Source organism: Pleuronectes platessa, chromosome 17 (assembly GCF_947347685.1).
Source record: "Pleuronectes platessa chromosome 17, fPlePla1.1, whole genome shotgun sequence".
Classification (NCBI taxonomy): Eukaryota; Metazoa; Chordata; class Actinopteri; order Pleuronectiformes; family Pleuronectidae; genus Pleuronectes; species Pleuronectes platessa.
In genome coordinates this window covers 14,525,175-14,539,027 of record NC_070642.1, presented here as the reverse complement: position 1 = coordinate 14,539,027, position 13,853 = coordinate 14,525,175, and the positions used below count along the sequence as shown (strand labels likewise).

Sequence of the window (13,853 nt, the reverse complement as noted above, 5' to 3'; positions counted from 1 at the left end):
GCTTGCATGTCTCTGGCGAAATATATAACAAAGTCTACTCACTAACACATTTATTACCACAACCTGTTATTTTTACACATATTTTGTATGTATTAAAGGTCCAGTGTGTAAGATTTACAACTGCACAATAACCCAATAATCTGAAGTTAGATATCCAACTGTACTCTTTACTAAAAATACGTCCAAATAAAGTGACAGTCCCATATTTTGACCTTTTAAATCGTCCAATCACAAAATCGTGTGTAAAAGTCAACCCGACTACAAAGTCGGGCTTTTTTAAAACAGGCAGGAATCATTTAAACTTTGACCTTTAGCTGGATTTAACAGCATTTTCCTGTTGTGTCCAGGCTGTTGCCATTAGGATATCCTCCCACACTGAGAGGATGAATGACATCCCAACCTTTACTGCTTCCACACTCCCTGTGGAGTAAGAAGAGGTATAGTTAGAGACAGTGACCTTCATAGACACTAATGTCAGCAACGTGACAATACATTAACATACATTAAGAGTCATAGCGTGTCGTTATCATTGGTGCAATCCAAAATCAAAATAGGATTTTATGTTATTTATTTAAGAATTCACCATTTTAAATTTGGGTTTTTCGTTGAACTATCACTGTTATATGGAAACGTTTTAGAGGTCTCATTATTTGACCTCAGATGTCGAAGCCTCTGTGAAAGGCTGTGCGGCAGGAACGTTTTGCTCGAGGCATCAAAGTTTCTCAACAAGCGCAGGTCAGATTTCTCCTCCATACACAGTTGTGATTTTACAGCACAGCAGAGATGTGGAGGTGCTCACAAGCTGGAGAGGTTGTTTTTAGGAATAAGCAGCTTCAGCTATTTGATGCTTTAGTTATATAACTGAACCAGGTTGAAGGAACAAGTTGTCCCAGATATCAAAAAGGGTTCTGACGTGGAGTTTTCTGAAGAATTGTTTTGAGGAGTATTTCGAATTTGAAAGAAGTAGAGAAGTGAAGGAAAGTTTTTTCCCATTAAAATTGAGCTAATCAGCATTTTTTTCTTTAAATGTCTGCAGAGCAACTAAAGGCTAATAGCTAATGAAGCATTTAACCAGATTTTTCCTTATTGGCAACTCAAGAAGGTGGAGATCAAATCTAGCAAAGTATCGTAAATACCAAGTAAATGGAAACAGTTTCATTCCACATAACTGAGAATATGTCACGGTTGTTATTGCCGCTTGATTTGACTATAATTACATATTACACAAGTGTGCTTCTATTCACCTTTTCTATTAACTTAAAGTGTTTATTTACTTATTGAAATTTAAGCTCAATATATTTAACCCCCATCTGCACGGTGACAGTGAAGGTCAGTATGTTCAGTTGTCATTGCTCATCTTTAAAACCCTCCACATGAGCCAACCTCTACAAGATGAACGGATGTCCTTTGTCTGAAAGTTGAAGTTCTAATGCCTGAGCTACTTCCTGCTGCTGGGTTGTGTCATTCCTCAGTGTCGACAGAGTGAAATCAGTTGAACTCTTCCGATTATGAAGGGAGGTCTATGGATCAAGAGTGTAGACTGTGATTTCAGTTGGTATAACCTGGAAGTGAGTTTTCCTAAGTGCACACTGTTGTAATCTCCTTGAATGATAAAGTACATGAAAAGAAAAAAGAGAAAAAGTCCTTCACAGTGGTGGTTTCAGTTTCTTTATCAAAACCCAAAGACATGGAAACTAAAAAATTGTCTGTAGGAGTAAAGATGCTGGGCTGGACTCCTCGTACATATTGAACTGGATAAACAAAAGTAAAAAATAGACAGAAATGTATGTCAGTACTTCCAAATGATTTCTCATTGAGTCTCCACTGGACTGGTTGCCTGGGAACAGCACACTGATGCCAAAAACTCTGCAATAACTGCAAGCATCCAGTGTTTTCAAACACTCAAGATACAGTGGGCAAATGAGTGAGCTTTATCAGTTTGGCATATTTTGGATGGAGTCTGTTGTCGACTGTTTCCAGTCTTTAAGTTCATGTTCAGAACTAACTAGATTTTGGGGTACAGAGGTCAAGGTCACTGTGACCCCACAAACCATTGTTTGCCCCAAGAACACATTACCTCAGGAGAATTCTTTCAAATCTGCCACAAATGTTCATTTTGATTCAAAGATGAACTGATAAGATTCCAGGGGTAGAAGTTTAAGAGCCACAGTGGTCTCAAATGAGTCTGGAAACAATCAGTATGCAGACAGAAACCTCAGTGGCTGGCAGAAGCTTACAACCACAGGGCAGTAATTCTCGTTTTCACTCTGTTTGATTTGTCATCGCAGAAACGGAACACAAATGATGTCTCTGTTGCTTTTAGATGACAAAGACATTACCCGGGATCTGTCCTATAATGACATTTCAAACACAACTGTTGTGCAGTTAAGTGCAGCTTTATAGACGGATGTAGTTTCAAAGTCCTGTTCATTTCACTTTCTTTCCTCCAGGGTGAACATGAGCTTTTTGCGATACTTCCCTTCTCAGCCTCTGTAAGGGAAATGAGACATGGTGGTTACCTGTTAAACGCAGCTGTTCCAGAGCGATTGAAATGCATTCATGCAGAAGAGGAACCAATCAATGAGGCCAAATAAGTAGGCAGCTTCTACATACAGAGAACCCATGCACAAACCGGTCCTGTAACTTTGATTTGATTGTGCACAAAGCTTTGGCCCGTTTGAAAATCTGTAACAACCGCTGGTCTCTTGGGGAAAGCTGCGAGCGGAACATCGGCATTACAGACACAATAGATCGGCACAAAGGATTAGATGTGCACACATTCAGCGAAACTATGTGCACAATGTTCATTCAGCTGTTGCCAGCAATCTTTATTTTTAAGTAAGTTTCCTTTCAATCAGAGCTGGGAGATGAAGGATAGGGGGGATGAGCAGAAAGTCATGATGCACAAGTTTGAATCCTACCAGTAATCCAATGTGGTTTATTTTTTCCTTCCTAGTCAACATCTCTGTGTTGTGAATGAGCGTGGTTAATAAGCTCCAATGACATAGAAAAGTAGGTCAGACAGTAAACACTGATCAGGAAAACACAATAATTGAGGAGCGACTCAATTATTGTGACTCGTGTCTGAAGAGCTAAACTGAGCCATTCATTCAAAAAGAAGCTCCAACAATATCATCGACAAAACTCTACAGTTTAATTGAAGAGTGAGACTTAACGATTAAAATGTGATTACTGGAAGGAAACTAAGAAGGGCCTGTTTACCAATGTTTAATACCACTACAGATACCGTTATAATGTGCTACAGCCAGCCGATATCTGTAATTTCTTTGAAAGGGAATCTAGGAGCTCATCACACTGACCTTGTTTGCTCAAAAACGTCAGACTTCTCTCTTAGTCCAAACCAAAATATTAGGAATGAAAGGTGCCTTAGACCCCAGAGGAACATTTTGCCTAACCAAAAGAGATGGTCTCTGTCTGGATCAAACGAACCTCAGATCAGTTTGGTTGCTGTGTGAAAGCGCTCTTTGGGATAGTTGGACTTAAAGTTCAGGAAGAGGAAACAGCATTAAACAATACAAGAAAGTGTGAGGAAGTGTCAGGATTAGTTGTAATTATCCCCTCCATTGCTATACTGTTTGAACAACGAGCACGTTCGATTTGGGCGGTAGAGGTAGTGATACCATAATGTTATTACAGTGGCAACAAAATGAAGAGGTTCACTCATCTTCTCCATTCAAACAGAAAGACTACTTAACTCTATGCACTCTATTAAAAAAGGTATGTGAACACAATCGCCGAATTAGGTAGATGCTGCCCTCACAGATCACGATGTTGTGACATATACAGTTTACGTCGTACATAAGTCTTTAGTCCGCTCCCTAAACTGCAACGTGACGTCTGTAACAAAGACGTGAGCGTTATTTCAGATCATGGTGCGAACTTTCAGCTGTGGAAACGCTCTTAGATTCACCACTCAACGTGTGAAGCCCAGTTTAGCAGGATCCAAAATCTGACCTTTCAGCGAAGCCACTAAAAACACCAGGCTGCATCGTGCAACAGGTTTTGGGGACATGGGGCGTCAGATGAGGGATTGCTGTCAACGTCTTCACTCACAGCAGATCAAACACACAGGAGAGTGGTCTGTGTTAAGTCTGGGGAAACACAGAGAGGAGGAAATCTCAAAGGAAATCTCACACATGAGTTGAAACAAGACGAGAGTCCTGACTCTGCAGTCACAGTGAAACAGGGGAGAGGAGAGAACAGAGGAAGAGCAGCTTCCAAAGACACAATATCATCAAATATCAGCTTTCACTTTCTCAATTATGTTATATTTCCTGTGCATGTGAGATTGGGGTTGGTGGTGTGTTTGTTTGTTTTATATACTGTATATATATATATATAAATAGTTAATTTTCATTGCTTTAGGAGATATCGTCATACATCTGACATGGAATGAGAAGTTAGAGGTTGACGTGAATTTTTTCTTATTTACTTTGGTCATAATGAATGTCTGAATGATATGATGAGAACATGACATTTCCCCACATTCACCCAACTGGTGAAGTCTAATGGTGCCATGTGTCTGCTGGATGCATACCAGTAGAACATCAATGCTCTATGTAGTTTAGCATTGAATAGTTCATTGGTTTGGTTCTCATCAACTCTCACCCTCATCAACCCACTGTGCACTATACCTACAACTACTGCAACTAACAGACAGGAAGAAAGACAAGCAGACATTTCTTTAGCGTCGGTGGAGACCAAAAATGGAGCTAAAAGAAATCGAATGTTGGTCTCATGCGAATAAACTTAAATTGTTCACTTTCAGAACGTATGATGGCAGCTTTTTAGATACTAACAGAAATGAAACTGTATGATAGATGTGAACTTAAATTGCACAAATTATTTGCAAAACATTAACAGAGGTTTTGGTTATTTGACATCAGAACTGCTCCTTCTCTGCAAAACTTCTCTGCAGTCTCTGGTCATATGATGCCAGTCGACAAACAGGAAATTTGGTAAAAAAATAGCAAAAAACAGAGAGTGCCTGGTCTGTGTTAGTCTTTCTTAGAAAATGGATGTGAAGGACAAACATTCTGGACGACATAAATCCCTGCAGGTCTGTAGGCGACAGCTGATCATTTATCGGAGCTGCCCACACACAAACAGAAGCCTACTCAGACGCCTGGGAAACAAGTGACAAGGCAGAGCAGCGAGCAATAATTCATCGACACAGGTGTAAACACAGAGAACAATTCACTGGAGGCTGCTCCGAGGAGAAAAACTCCTCCAGGAAGAGCAAACAGAGACAAACCAGGTGAGAGGAGAGACAGAGGAAGCTGCTGTGAGTCAAATGATCCGCTGCAGGAGTCAGACTGAGCACAGCACGCATTTTAAATCAGGATCGAGCTGAGGTTGGTCACAGCGAGAGGTCGGGATCAAACTGAGTTGCCTGTTGCTGTGTACAAATGTTCAGGAAAATGTATACTGCGTTATGAAATATGTAAAGAGTATACAACTATTGGTAGTCCAAAAGAAAAGCAGTATTGCTGCTAAATGAATAATTCAGGAGACCGGCCGGAAAAGATGTCCTGTGGTCCCTCTCTCACTTTTTCTTTCTTTTCTTGTGTATTAAACATATATTTAGTGAAATTAAACCATTTTATAGACGACTGACGCATCAGTTCATTTCTCCACTTAGTCCGACGTCCTCCCACATTCCAAAGACATCAAGGTTAATTGGAGACACTCAGTTGCCCGTGACTACATTGCTATGGACATCGATTATCTGACTAAAGACCTCATAATGAAAAAGACATTATTTCAGTCATGATGTTACAAGAGTTGCTGATTGAACATTCATATTCCTTTTTACATATTACATAGAATAGTCCGATTATGACTCGGGTCAGCTTCGATTTTCAATTATAGCTTATTTCAATTGTGACTGTATTTGGGTAAAGGTAATTTAGAAAATGCATTTTACACGGTTGTTGTTTATTTAGACTATTGTCTTAAACATTCCCATTACTCTGCTTCATTATGCATATGCAATATTTACATCTGTGAGTCTGGGACGCAGTTCGTACTTTTTTGGTTGTTTTCATTGGATTTCAGCTTTATCCTTTAATCCTCTTCTTTGATGTCATGTTCTCTGCAGGTAAAACAAGTTTGTCCAAAATGAAAACTCGGTCCTAAGGCAGGACAGCAGGAAACCACAGTTCACTGCAGTGGAGAGATCACGTTGTACTATACCGTGCATCCTCTGGGCCTCTGCTGTCACTGCACTAAAAATCTGGACGAGTTATAGATGTTGTGTATTTTTCTGCAGGAGGGAAACATCTGGCAGCATGTCTTTCCCCCTATGGAACATGTGATGGCCATCATGTCCTGATGTGGTAAACTGATCTCATCTGTTGATTCCCATTCAACAGGAAGGAAGAGGATCACTCCTTCCTCCTGCCTTAAAGGGGTGCCGCTGTGACGGACAGCTGAAACCCTCCAGAGCCTCACAATCAGCTGCAACCGATGTCAAACACATCAGATTAAACCTGTAAATCCCTCGCTCTGTCCCAGGCTGGTTTCCTTACTGATAACATCTTTATAAGCTCAATATTTCCCTTCATGTATTCTCCAACTATGTCTCACCCCTAATCTCCAAATACCTTTACTGCTCACTGCTGGATGTACTGGATGTGTGCGATTTGGCCCCCACCAGCAAAAGATAGGCAGTATTGGTGGTGAGTTAGAGTCGGGAACAAACAAAGTAGCCAATAAGAGCAACTTTATTTACTAAACATGAGTCAAGTTGAAATATTTCATCAGGACAGTCTATGTTCTTTTTAAATTACTGTAAGCTGAAGCAGACTTTCCAAAAAACTAAGATGAACTCTGACAAAAAGTGACATTTTACAATAAAAACACAACTTTAACAACACTAAAGCATTAAACAGCTTTTCTATGAGCTGATCCAAAAGAACAACGAACTTAAAGTACAACACAGATATGACAGATGTGGTAGACTTGATTTTTCAGTTCTAGTTTCAGGTTTGGTGAGAGACAACCTTTTGATACATATTGTATCATATCAAGCCTTTATTAGCACTTGGAAAGGTGTTTTAATCTGATCAGGGATAAGCGTTAATATTACGGTGGCCCTGATGTCCAAATCCCGATAACATAACATAACAACAACTAGAAAGCACAACGGTAAATCAAACACAATAGCAAATAAGCTTAAGTTAATGTTATTAGCCATTTTCTTAAGTTGTTCTGGTTTGTGTATTGTCGTTGATTTACACTTCAGGGCCATCGTATCATACGGGTGATGTTATTGTCGCTTGTTCGTTTGGAAACAAAACATCTTAACCACCTTTCACCACCCGTCCACATATTTCTGGCCACTTGCCTCACTACCTAAAGTCGAAACATTGGAGCCATGATAAATATTTAAGAGAAATTGTGATTCCCTGCAGCTCCGAAGAACCAATTTATCATGATTTGGGTTGTGCCGTTTCAGTGTAGAGCTCCTAGAGCTCCTACCATCATGAGGCCTTTTGATCCGTTAAAAATCGGCAGGATCAGAAGTCGCGGTCCCAGCCGGAGAACTCCTCCTCGGCCTTGCTCAGGTCCAGAGGGAACTGATCAAAGTTGATGTAGCAGGGACCCTGGTGGAGGAGAAAACAGACGTTTGACTGAGAAATGGGTCTCGTGGGATATTTCTCTAAAGTGCAGCCACATAATCCTGAAAAACTACAGAGGCAGTGTTCTAAAGTTAAATTCGTTATAAATAATGTATTTTTTTTCCTTTATTTTTGATAATTGAACATTTCAAATTGCAAATCCACGAAACATAGAAGATTTGAAACCACAGTTTAAAAGTCTGAGAATCCTGCTCCTCAAAAATCTTTTGGATTCTTTGCTTCTGTTTTTGTTAAACTGACAAAAAGGTGTAGAGGAAACGCTCAGTGGAGGAAACCCTCAGCTGGTAGTGTGACTCACCTTGCGTATGAGTCGCACTGTGGGGGCGTTGAGTTGACCCTCCCGCAGTTTGTGCCAGTTCATACTGCTGAACCACCTGAACAGAGAAGAGTTTCATACTGTCAGAGAGGGCGGGCATCATTAAAACCTATCTGAGAAGCTCAGTCAACAGTAGAGGAACTTAAACTGCAACAGGCAACTAAATACAACCACAAACACAGGTACATGAATTAATTGAGGTCTTTGCCTTTTTTATTAAATCCTCAGGCTCTATTACACGTTGTCATTGTTACCTGTGATGCCGGACATCTTTGATTCCATTCTTGGTGTTTCCTAACCTCTGACCCGGCCGAGGTCTGCAAACAAGAACAAGATGTGAATTGGAGACGAGTTTCCACGATTAAATAAACCATAATAAAGCCAAAGGATATATTAACATATCTATGCCTGTGTTGTTCTCACCTGCAGAGTTTACTGATTATGGACTTGGCCGCCTCGCTCAGATAAGGTGGAAACTTCAGCACCCCGTCCAATATTTTTGCATAAATCTTCTGGGGCTCTGAACTTGAAAAGGGAGGACTGACAAAAAAAGAAAACAAATTATTGTTATTTAGTTTATTAATACGATTATCTAACAATATGAATTAAATGTCTCAGAAATCATGTATGTAAGAGGTCTTAGGTTAAACTGAACCTGTGGAAACAGACCACGAGAAGAGATGTGTTTCACTGCTGCCATCTACTGGTTGGTATTAAGAGTCGCTCAAGATACATTTTTGTGACTACTGTCACAGAATCCTTATGTTTTGCTTGACTAATTATAACAATTAAAAGATATATTTTTTCGAAGATTTTTCAAATATATTCAAGACAAAATCCAGACAAGGCAGGTGTATTAGTATTAGTATTAGTATCAGTATTAGTATTACCTTCCCACCAGTAGCTCAAAGATCAGGATGCCAAGGGACCAAAAGTCGACTGAAAAGTCATGTCCCTGGTTCTTGATGATCTCTGGAGCCATGTACTCAGGAGTGCCGACAAAGGAGTAGGTTTTCTCCCCACGCACCAACTCCTTAGCAAAACCAAAGTCCACCTGCACACACACACAAAGATACACATATAAATGTACACGTCATATGCAGAACACCCTGCAGACAAAGTCCCAAGTAATGGAAAAGCAAAGCATAGAAATTGATCACATATTTCACATTCAGATGCATTACAACTTGATATTTGATTGTATAAGCTTGATATAAGCTTGTAAAAATAAGTGAACAGATTTCTTCTCCAACTCACTAGTTTGATGTAGCCTCTATTGTCCAGCATCAGGTTCTCAGGCTTCAGGTCTCGGTACATGATGTTCTTCTTGTGCATGTAGGCATAGGCCTCCACCACGCAGGCAGTGCAGAACACAGCGACAGGCTCGTCGAAGCGCCCTCTGAAATCACAGACACACGTTTTCATTTGATTTCAAATGAAGCTATTACATCCTAACACCTATTTTTGGCTGTTATTTTCATTTGTCTGGGCACAAGCTGCTGCTGGGAATTGAAGTGTATTTCATTGTTACCACTGTTGTACTGTATATATCACATCAGCACCGGCTCTACAGGGACTGTCTTTCAATTTGTAATTTCATTGTAATTTAAGTGGTGATCTCCAGATACAACAAGGTAATAAATTAAGTTGGCTAACAATGAAACCATTAAATTACATTGCCTTTCTCTCAGACTATCCCATAATAAACAATGAGGAACCAGAAAGCCAAACACAAGGCTTGAAAAATGTCTTTTCATCCGTCTCCTCACACTTCTTTGAGTTTGGTCCAGATCTCCCCTCCACCACAGAACTCCATCACCATGTAGATGTATCGGGAATCTTTGAAAGATGCGTGAAGCCTGCACTCGCACAAAGAGAAAGGAAAAGCAGAATATAAATGATTCACCGACACGTCTCCGTGCCACGTTCATGAATGATTCCAGTCGCTGGCAGATACCTGACGATGAAGTCACACTGGATGGTTTTCAGGATCTTCTTCTCAAACAGCATGTGCTCCTCCTGTCTCTTGGCAACAATGTGCTTCTTGCTGACTCGTTTCACCGCGTAATATTTCCCATGATTCACGGTGGTCATCTTAGAAACACAAAATAAGTCTAATTAAAAACAACTAGAGTGTATTGTATCCTATAGGTTTTTGATACCAATATCACACGTTGTTGTAGACTCTTGTTGTTGGAGTCAGTTTACGGAAGTTTTTAATAGTTTTCTAAATACCATTATAATATTTAAGTGTTAAGAACCACCTGGAAAATGTCAGCTAATACTTAATTGAACTGGGTCAACAGGGTCAGTCATTTGTGGACTTCAGCTTTGTTAGGGACTGTGTGCAAATTATACAGGAGGGGGAGAGAGGGTCAGTTTTTTTGTTATTCATTCTTCCCTTATCGTAATAAAATCATCTAGGTAAAATGAATACAGTTTATTTAACAGTACTTTTTTTTTTCAAAAGTAGAAAGTATTGAAGTATAGTAGAAATGTTTCATGTTATCATACAGATAACTGAGTTCCTGCCAGTCAGTGTCCGATCCCTTGAATTTCTATTACTGGGCCCAAGTCTAATATACTTAAGTTTAAGGAGGATTTAAGTTTTTCTTAAAGTAATTTTGATATGACAACAACCCCAGTGAGGTTATGGGTGAAAGAAGTGATGAATTTCCCTTTTCAAGCAGCGGAGCGATAAAAACTCTCACCAGCTCAACCCGTCCGAACCCTCCGACTCCGAGTGTGACCGGTTCTCCTTGGTACCGTCCCTCCTGGTACAGCACAGACACCAGATCCTTAAACCTCATGGTGGAGACTGTCGGACTGAGGAAGACAGAAACATTTGAGCTAATTGGAACTATTTCTTATTTCAAGGAACTTATTTGTGTGATTTTTGTGATTGTGGTACATTTTCCATCCACAGCGACTCACTTTGTCTTTTCTGGAAGTTGTGCCTCCTGCAGCACTTTGGAGCTATGGAGTAAAGACCAAAGGAGAGTCAATATGTTTTAATCTTAGCGAGATGGAGAGAAGACTAGAATGGATGATTTATGATACGTACTCATCAAACAGCTCCAGGTGCTCGATGGGAATTGTCTCCTCGAATACCCTGCAGTGACAAACACACAACATGAAAACAAACACACGGCGACAGAGGACAAAGACCCTCAAGGAATTTCCTTCAGGAATCTTTAACTGCAGCCATGAACAGGAACGTCACCTTCATTTACACTCAGAGTTTAATGTTAATCATTTAAAGTCACACTCACTCCTTGTCGATGGAGAAGCAGGTCACAGGGCCGTCGGCAGTGCAGGTGGCTGTTCTCAAAACTTCCCTGCATCAGGAAACACATTACACGTCAAATAGTGTAAATCTGTGATTGCTTTATATATCAGTATGAAAAAGGACATTTTTGCATCTTAAATCAATGACATCTTACATGTGTAATGTTTTATTTTCGTGCAAGAAGACTGTCGATCTTGTCGAAATAAATATAGCAGATAAAATAAAGAATATTATGAATATTAATACGTTACTATACGTGAATGCAGAAAAGTTTTTCCAGAAAAGTGTGGAAGTATTGAATATTTATTTATTCATTAATATCTTTGCTGATCAAATTGACATCTGAATAATCTTGTTAAAACAAATACAGATGCTGTCTTAACACACCAAGAGACAAGCAGGATAGTATTTTATTTCTTTGTATAAAGTTAGTTTCATCTTCATATAATCAAATCAATATGTACTTTACTAAACTGCACTGAAAACACATGGCAGCAGCCAGCTGGGGGGGGGGGGGGGGGGGAGCGCTGGATGTTGCATAAGACAAATGTCCTGAGGCATGTGTTGTGTTGCCACGGTTACCGTATGAGGGCCTGTTCGCCGAAATGCTCCCCTTTCCCCATCCTGCGAATGTGCTTCTGAAGCCCGTTCACGTTCTTAGTCACCAGGACCTGAGGGGGGAGGCCATGGAGGTCACATATAGTCAATGCACAAACACACACACACACACACACACACACACACACACACACAAACGGTGTATTACCTCTCCTTTCAGGATGATGTAGAATGTGTTCGCCTCAGCTCCTTCTCGAACTATGACATCTTTGTCCTGGTACTTCACCTAATGAACACAACACATAAATACACATTAAGAGTCACTTTCACATATTTAACCCACATTATCTTATGTTTGTCACGCAAAAGATGTGCAATTACGTGCAAATAACAATAAATGCAAATCACAGCAAATGCCTTTAATCCTGAATACTGTAATTTCCCCATTTTAACATTTTGCAAACTGGAAAAAAAGTTTAAGTTTTAGTATCTCAGATGCAGGGTAGAATCATCACAACTTGATTTGTATTGTCCTTCCACAAGAAGATAACATCCTGACAAACCTCGTCCATGGAGTCAAGGATCTTGGATAACTGGACATCATTCAGGTCCTTCAGAGTAGGAGACCTGAGACCGAATATACAGGAAAGAGCTGAAGGGTCACAAGTAGTTGTTACATGGTCCATTAAGCCAAGAAAAATAATTGACACAGTGTTTTGCTGGAATTTTGTGGTTGGAGGAGACCCCACAATTATATGAGTAGAGCAACTTTCTGCAATAGTAGTTTCCAAAATGCTCAGATTAAACCTGCTGATCTTAAATCCCTACAGCGGCTTGTCTTTAGAGGAAACTCACGTCTTCAGGAAGCCCATGAGCTGCTCACGTTTCTTCTTGGACTTGTTGGTTATGATGGTCCTGTAGGTCTGACGCTCCATGCACCACAGACGCACCACCGTCTTTGCTGCGACGTGAGTGATACAGTCGTTAGCAAAGAGAATGATTGATTAGTCCTTGATTAGCCCAAACTCCACTGCACACTGAAAAAAGGAAATTGTTTACCAACTTGGAAAAAAATACTTCAATTAATTTATCAAATTAAAGTCATTAATTGAGTTTAAATACGTTAAACAAACTGTATTCATCTGCATGCTGACAACTGAAGTGATTCTTTTTTATGTTGGTCCAACTGTTTTTTTCAGTGAACACACACACACGAGTAAAACCATGGAGCCGCATATACAGTAGATCACACAATGAACTGCTGTGAATGGCCCCAGTATAAAAGTAAGCTGTCCCATTACAGAGGCTGACCTTTGACCGTAGCTGTCCGCTTGCAGTTGTACAGGATGGCGAGCTCCCCGAACACATCGCCGCTGGTCAGAGTCCGGAGGTCCTGGCCCGCCTGGGTGACAAGGAGCTCCCCAGCTACAGAATCATGTGGAAGTTTCAATATATTTTAATGTATATTTCTGCACATTATAAATATTGCATAGATGCTTCTTCTTGATGAAGGGTTTTCATGTCAGAAAGTCCTAAAACATCCTGTACAATTGTATTGTTTCACTTGTGTCCCCACCTGCCACGATGTACATGCTGTCTCCTTCAGAGCCCTCTTTTATCACATCCTTGCCCGGTTTGAAGTCAGACGCCACCAAAAGGTCCACCATCATGGCGGTTTGTTCATCGTCCAGGCGGCTCAGGAAGTCGTTCTTCTGGATGGATTTCACGATCAGATTTGTCTCGCTGGTTGGGGGGGGTGAGAGGGGTCATGTTGAGTTAAGGTCGTGGGAAGAGCTCCAATGAAACATAAAAACAATTCATAGATTAAATACGTGTTTGACATGTGCTGGAGAGTCACAGTGGATTTGCCAAATCCTGTGCCGTCTCATTAAAATGGGATATTCTCTCATCGGCGGCCCTGATTACCAACCTGACAGTTTTCTTGACCGCGGTGCCTTTAATCTCCAGGTTCTCGCGTATTGGCTCGGAGGCAATGACGGCCGAACGGCTCTGCCTGACCTGTGGT

The 13,853-nt window shown here is 40.5% G+C and overlaps 1 protein-coding gene across 2 annotated transcripts in view; it reads right to left on the bottom strand.

Moving 5' to 3' along the window:
- Positions 1 to 6,728: 6,728 nt before the first annotated feature.
- prkg3 (protein kinase cGMP-dependent 3) overlaps positions 6,729 to 13,853 on the bottom strand; it is a 10,996-nt gene continuing 3,871 nt past the window's right edge. For both annotated transcript variants that reach the window (XM_053445210.1, XM_053445211.1), the window contains exons 4-22: positions 13,758 to 13,853; positions 13,404 to 13,570; positions 13,139 to 13,252; positions 12,683 to 12,788; positions 12,391 to 12,454; positions 12,036 to 12,113; positions 11,852 to 11,940; positions 11,253 to 11,318; positions 11,045 to 11,092; positions 10,915 to 10,956; positions 10,692 to 10,806; positions 9,938 to 10,074; positions 9,750 to 9,839; positions 9,238 to 9,379; positions 8,871 to 9,034; positions 8,404 to 8,520; positions 8,235 to 8,297; positions 7,963 to 8,038; positions 6,729 to 7,628 (exon numbers count right to left, since the gene is read on the bottom strand). The exon at positions 13,758 to 13,853 is cut by the window's right edge and continues 31 nt beyond it. In XM_053445210.1, the coding sequence (XP_053301185.1) occupies positions 7,542 to 7,628; positions 7,963 to 8,038; positions 8,235 to 8,297; positions 8,404 to 8,520; positions 8,871 to 9,034; positions 9,238 to 9,379; positions 9,750 to 9,839; positions 9,938 to 10,074; positions 10,692 to 10,806; positions 10,915 to 10,956; positions 11,045 to 11,092; positions 11,253 to 11,318; positions 11,852 to 11,940; positions 12,036 to 12,113; positions 12,391 to 12,454; positions 12,683 to 12,788; positions 13,139 to 13,252; positions 13,404 to 13,570; positions 13,758 to 13,853 (1,861 nt within the window). In that variant the 3' untranslated portion in view covers positions 6,729 to 7,541. The remainder of the gene's footprint in view (positions 7,629 to 7,962; positions 8,039 to 8,234; positions 8,298 to 8,403; positions 8,521 to 8,870; positions 9,035 to 9,237; positions 9,380 to 9,749; positions 9,840 to 9,937; positions 10,075 to 10,691; positions 10,807 to 10,914; positions 10,957 to 11,044; positions 11,093 to 11,252; positions 11,319 to 11,851; positions 11,941 to 12,035; positions 12,114 to 12,390; positions 12,455 to 12,682; positions 12,789 to 13,138; positions 13,253 to 13,403; positions 13,571 to 13,757) is intronic.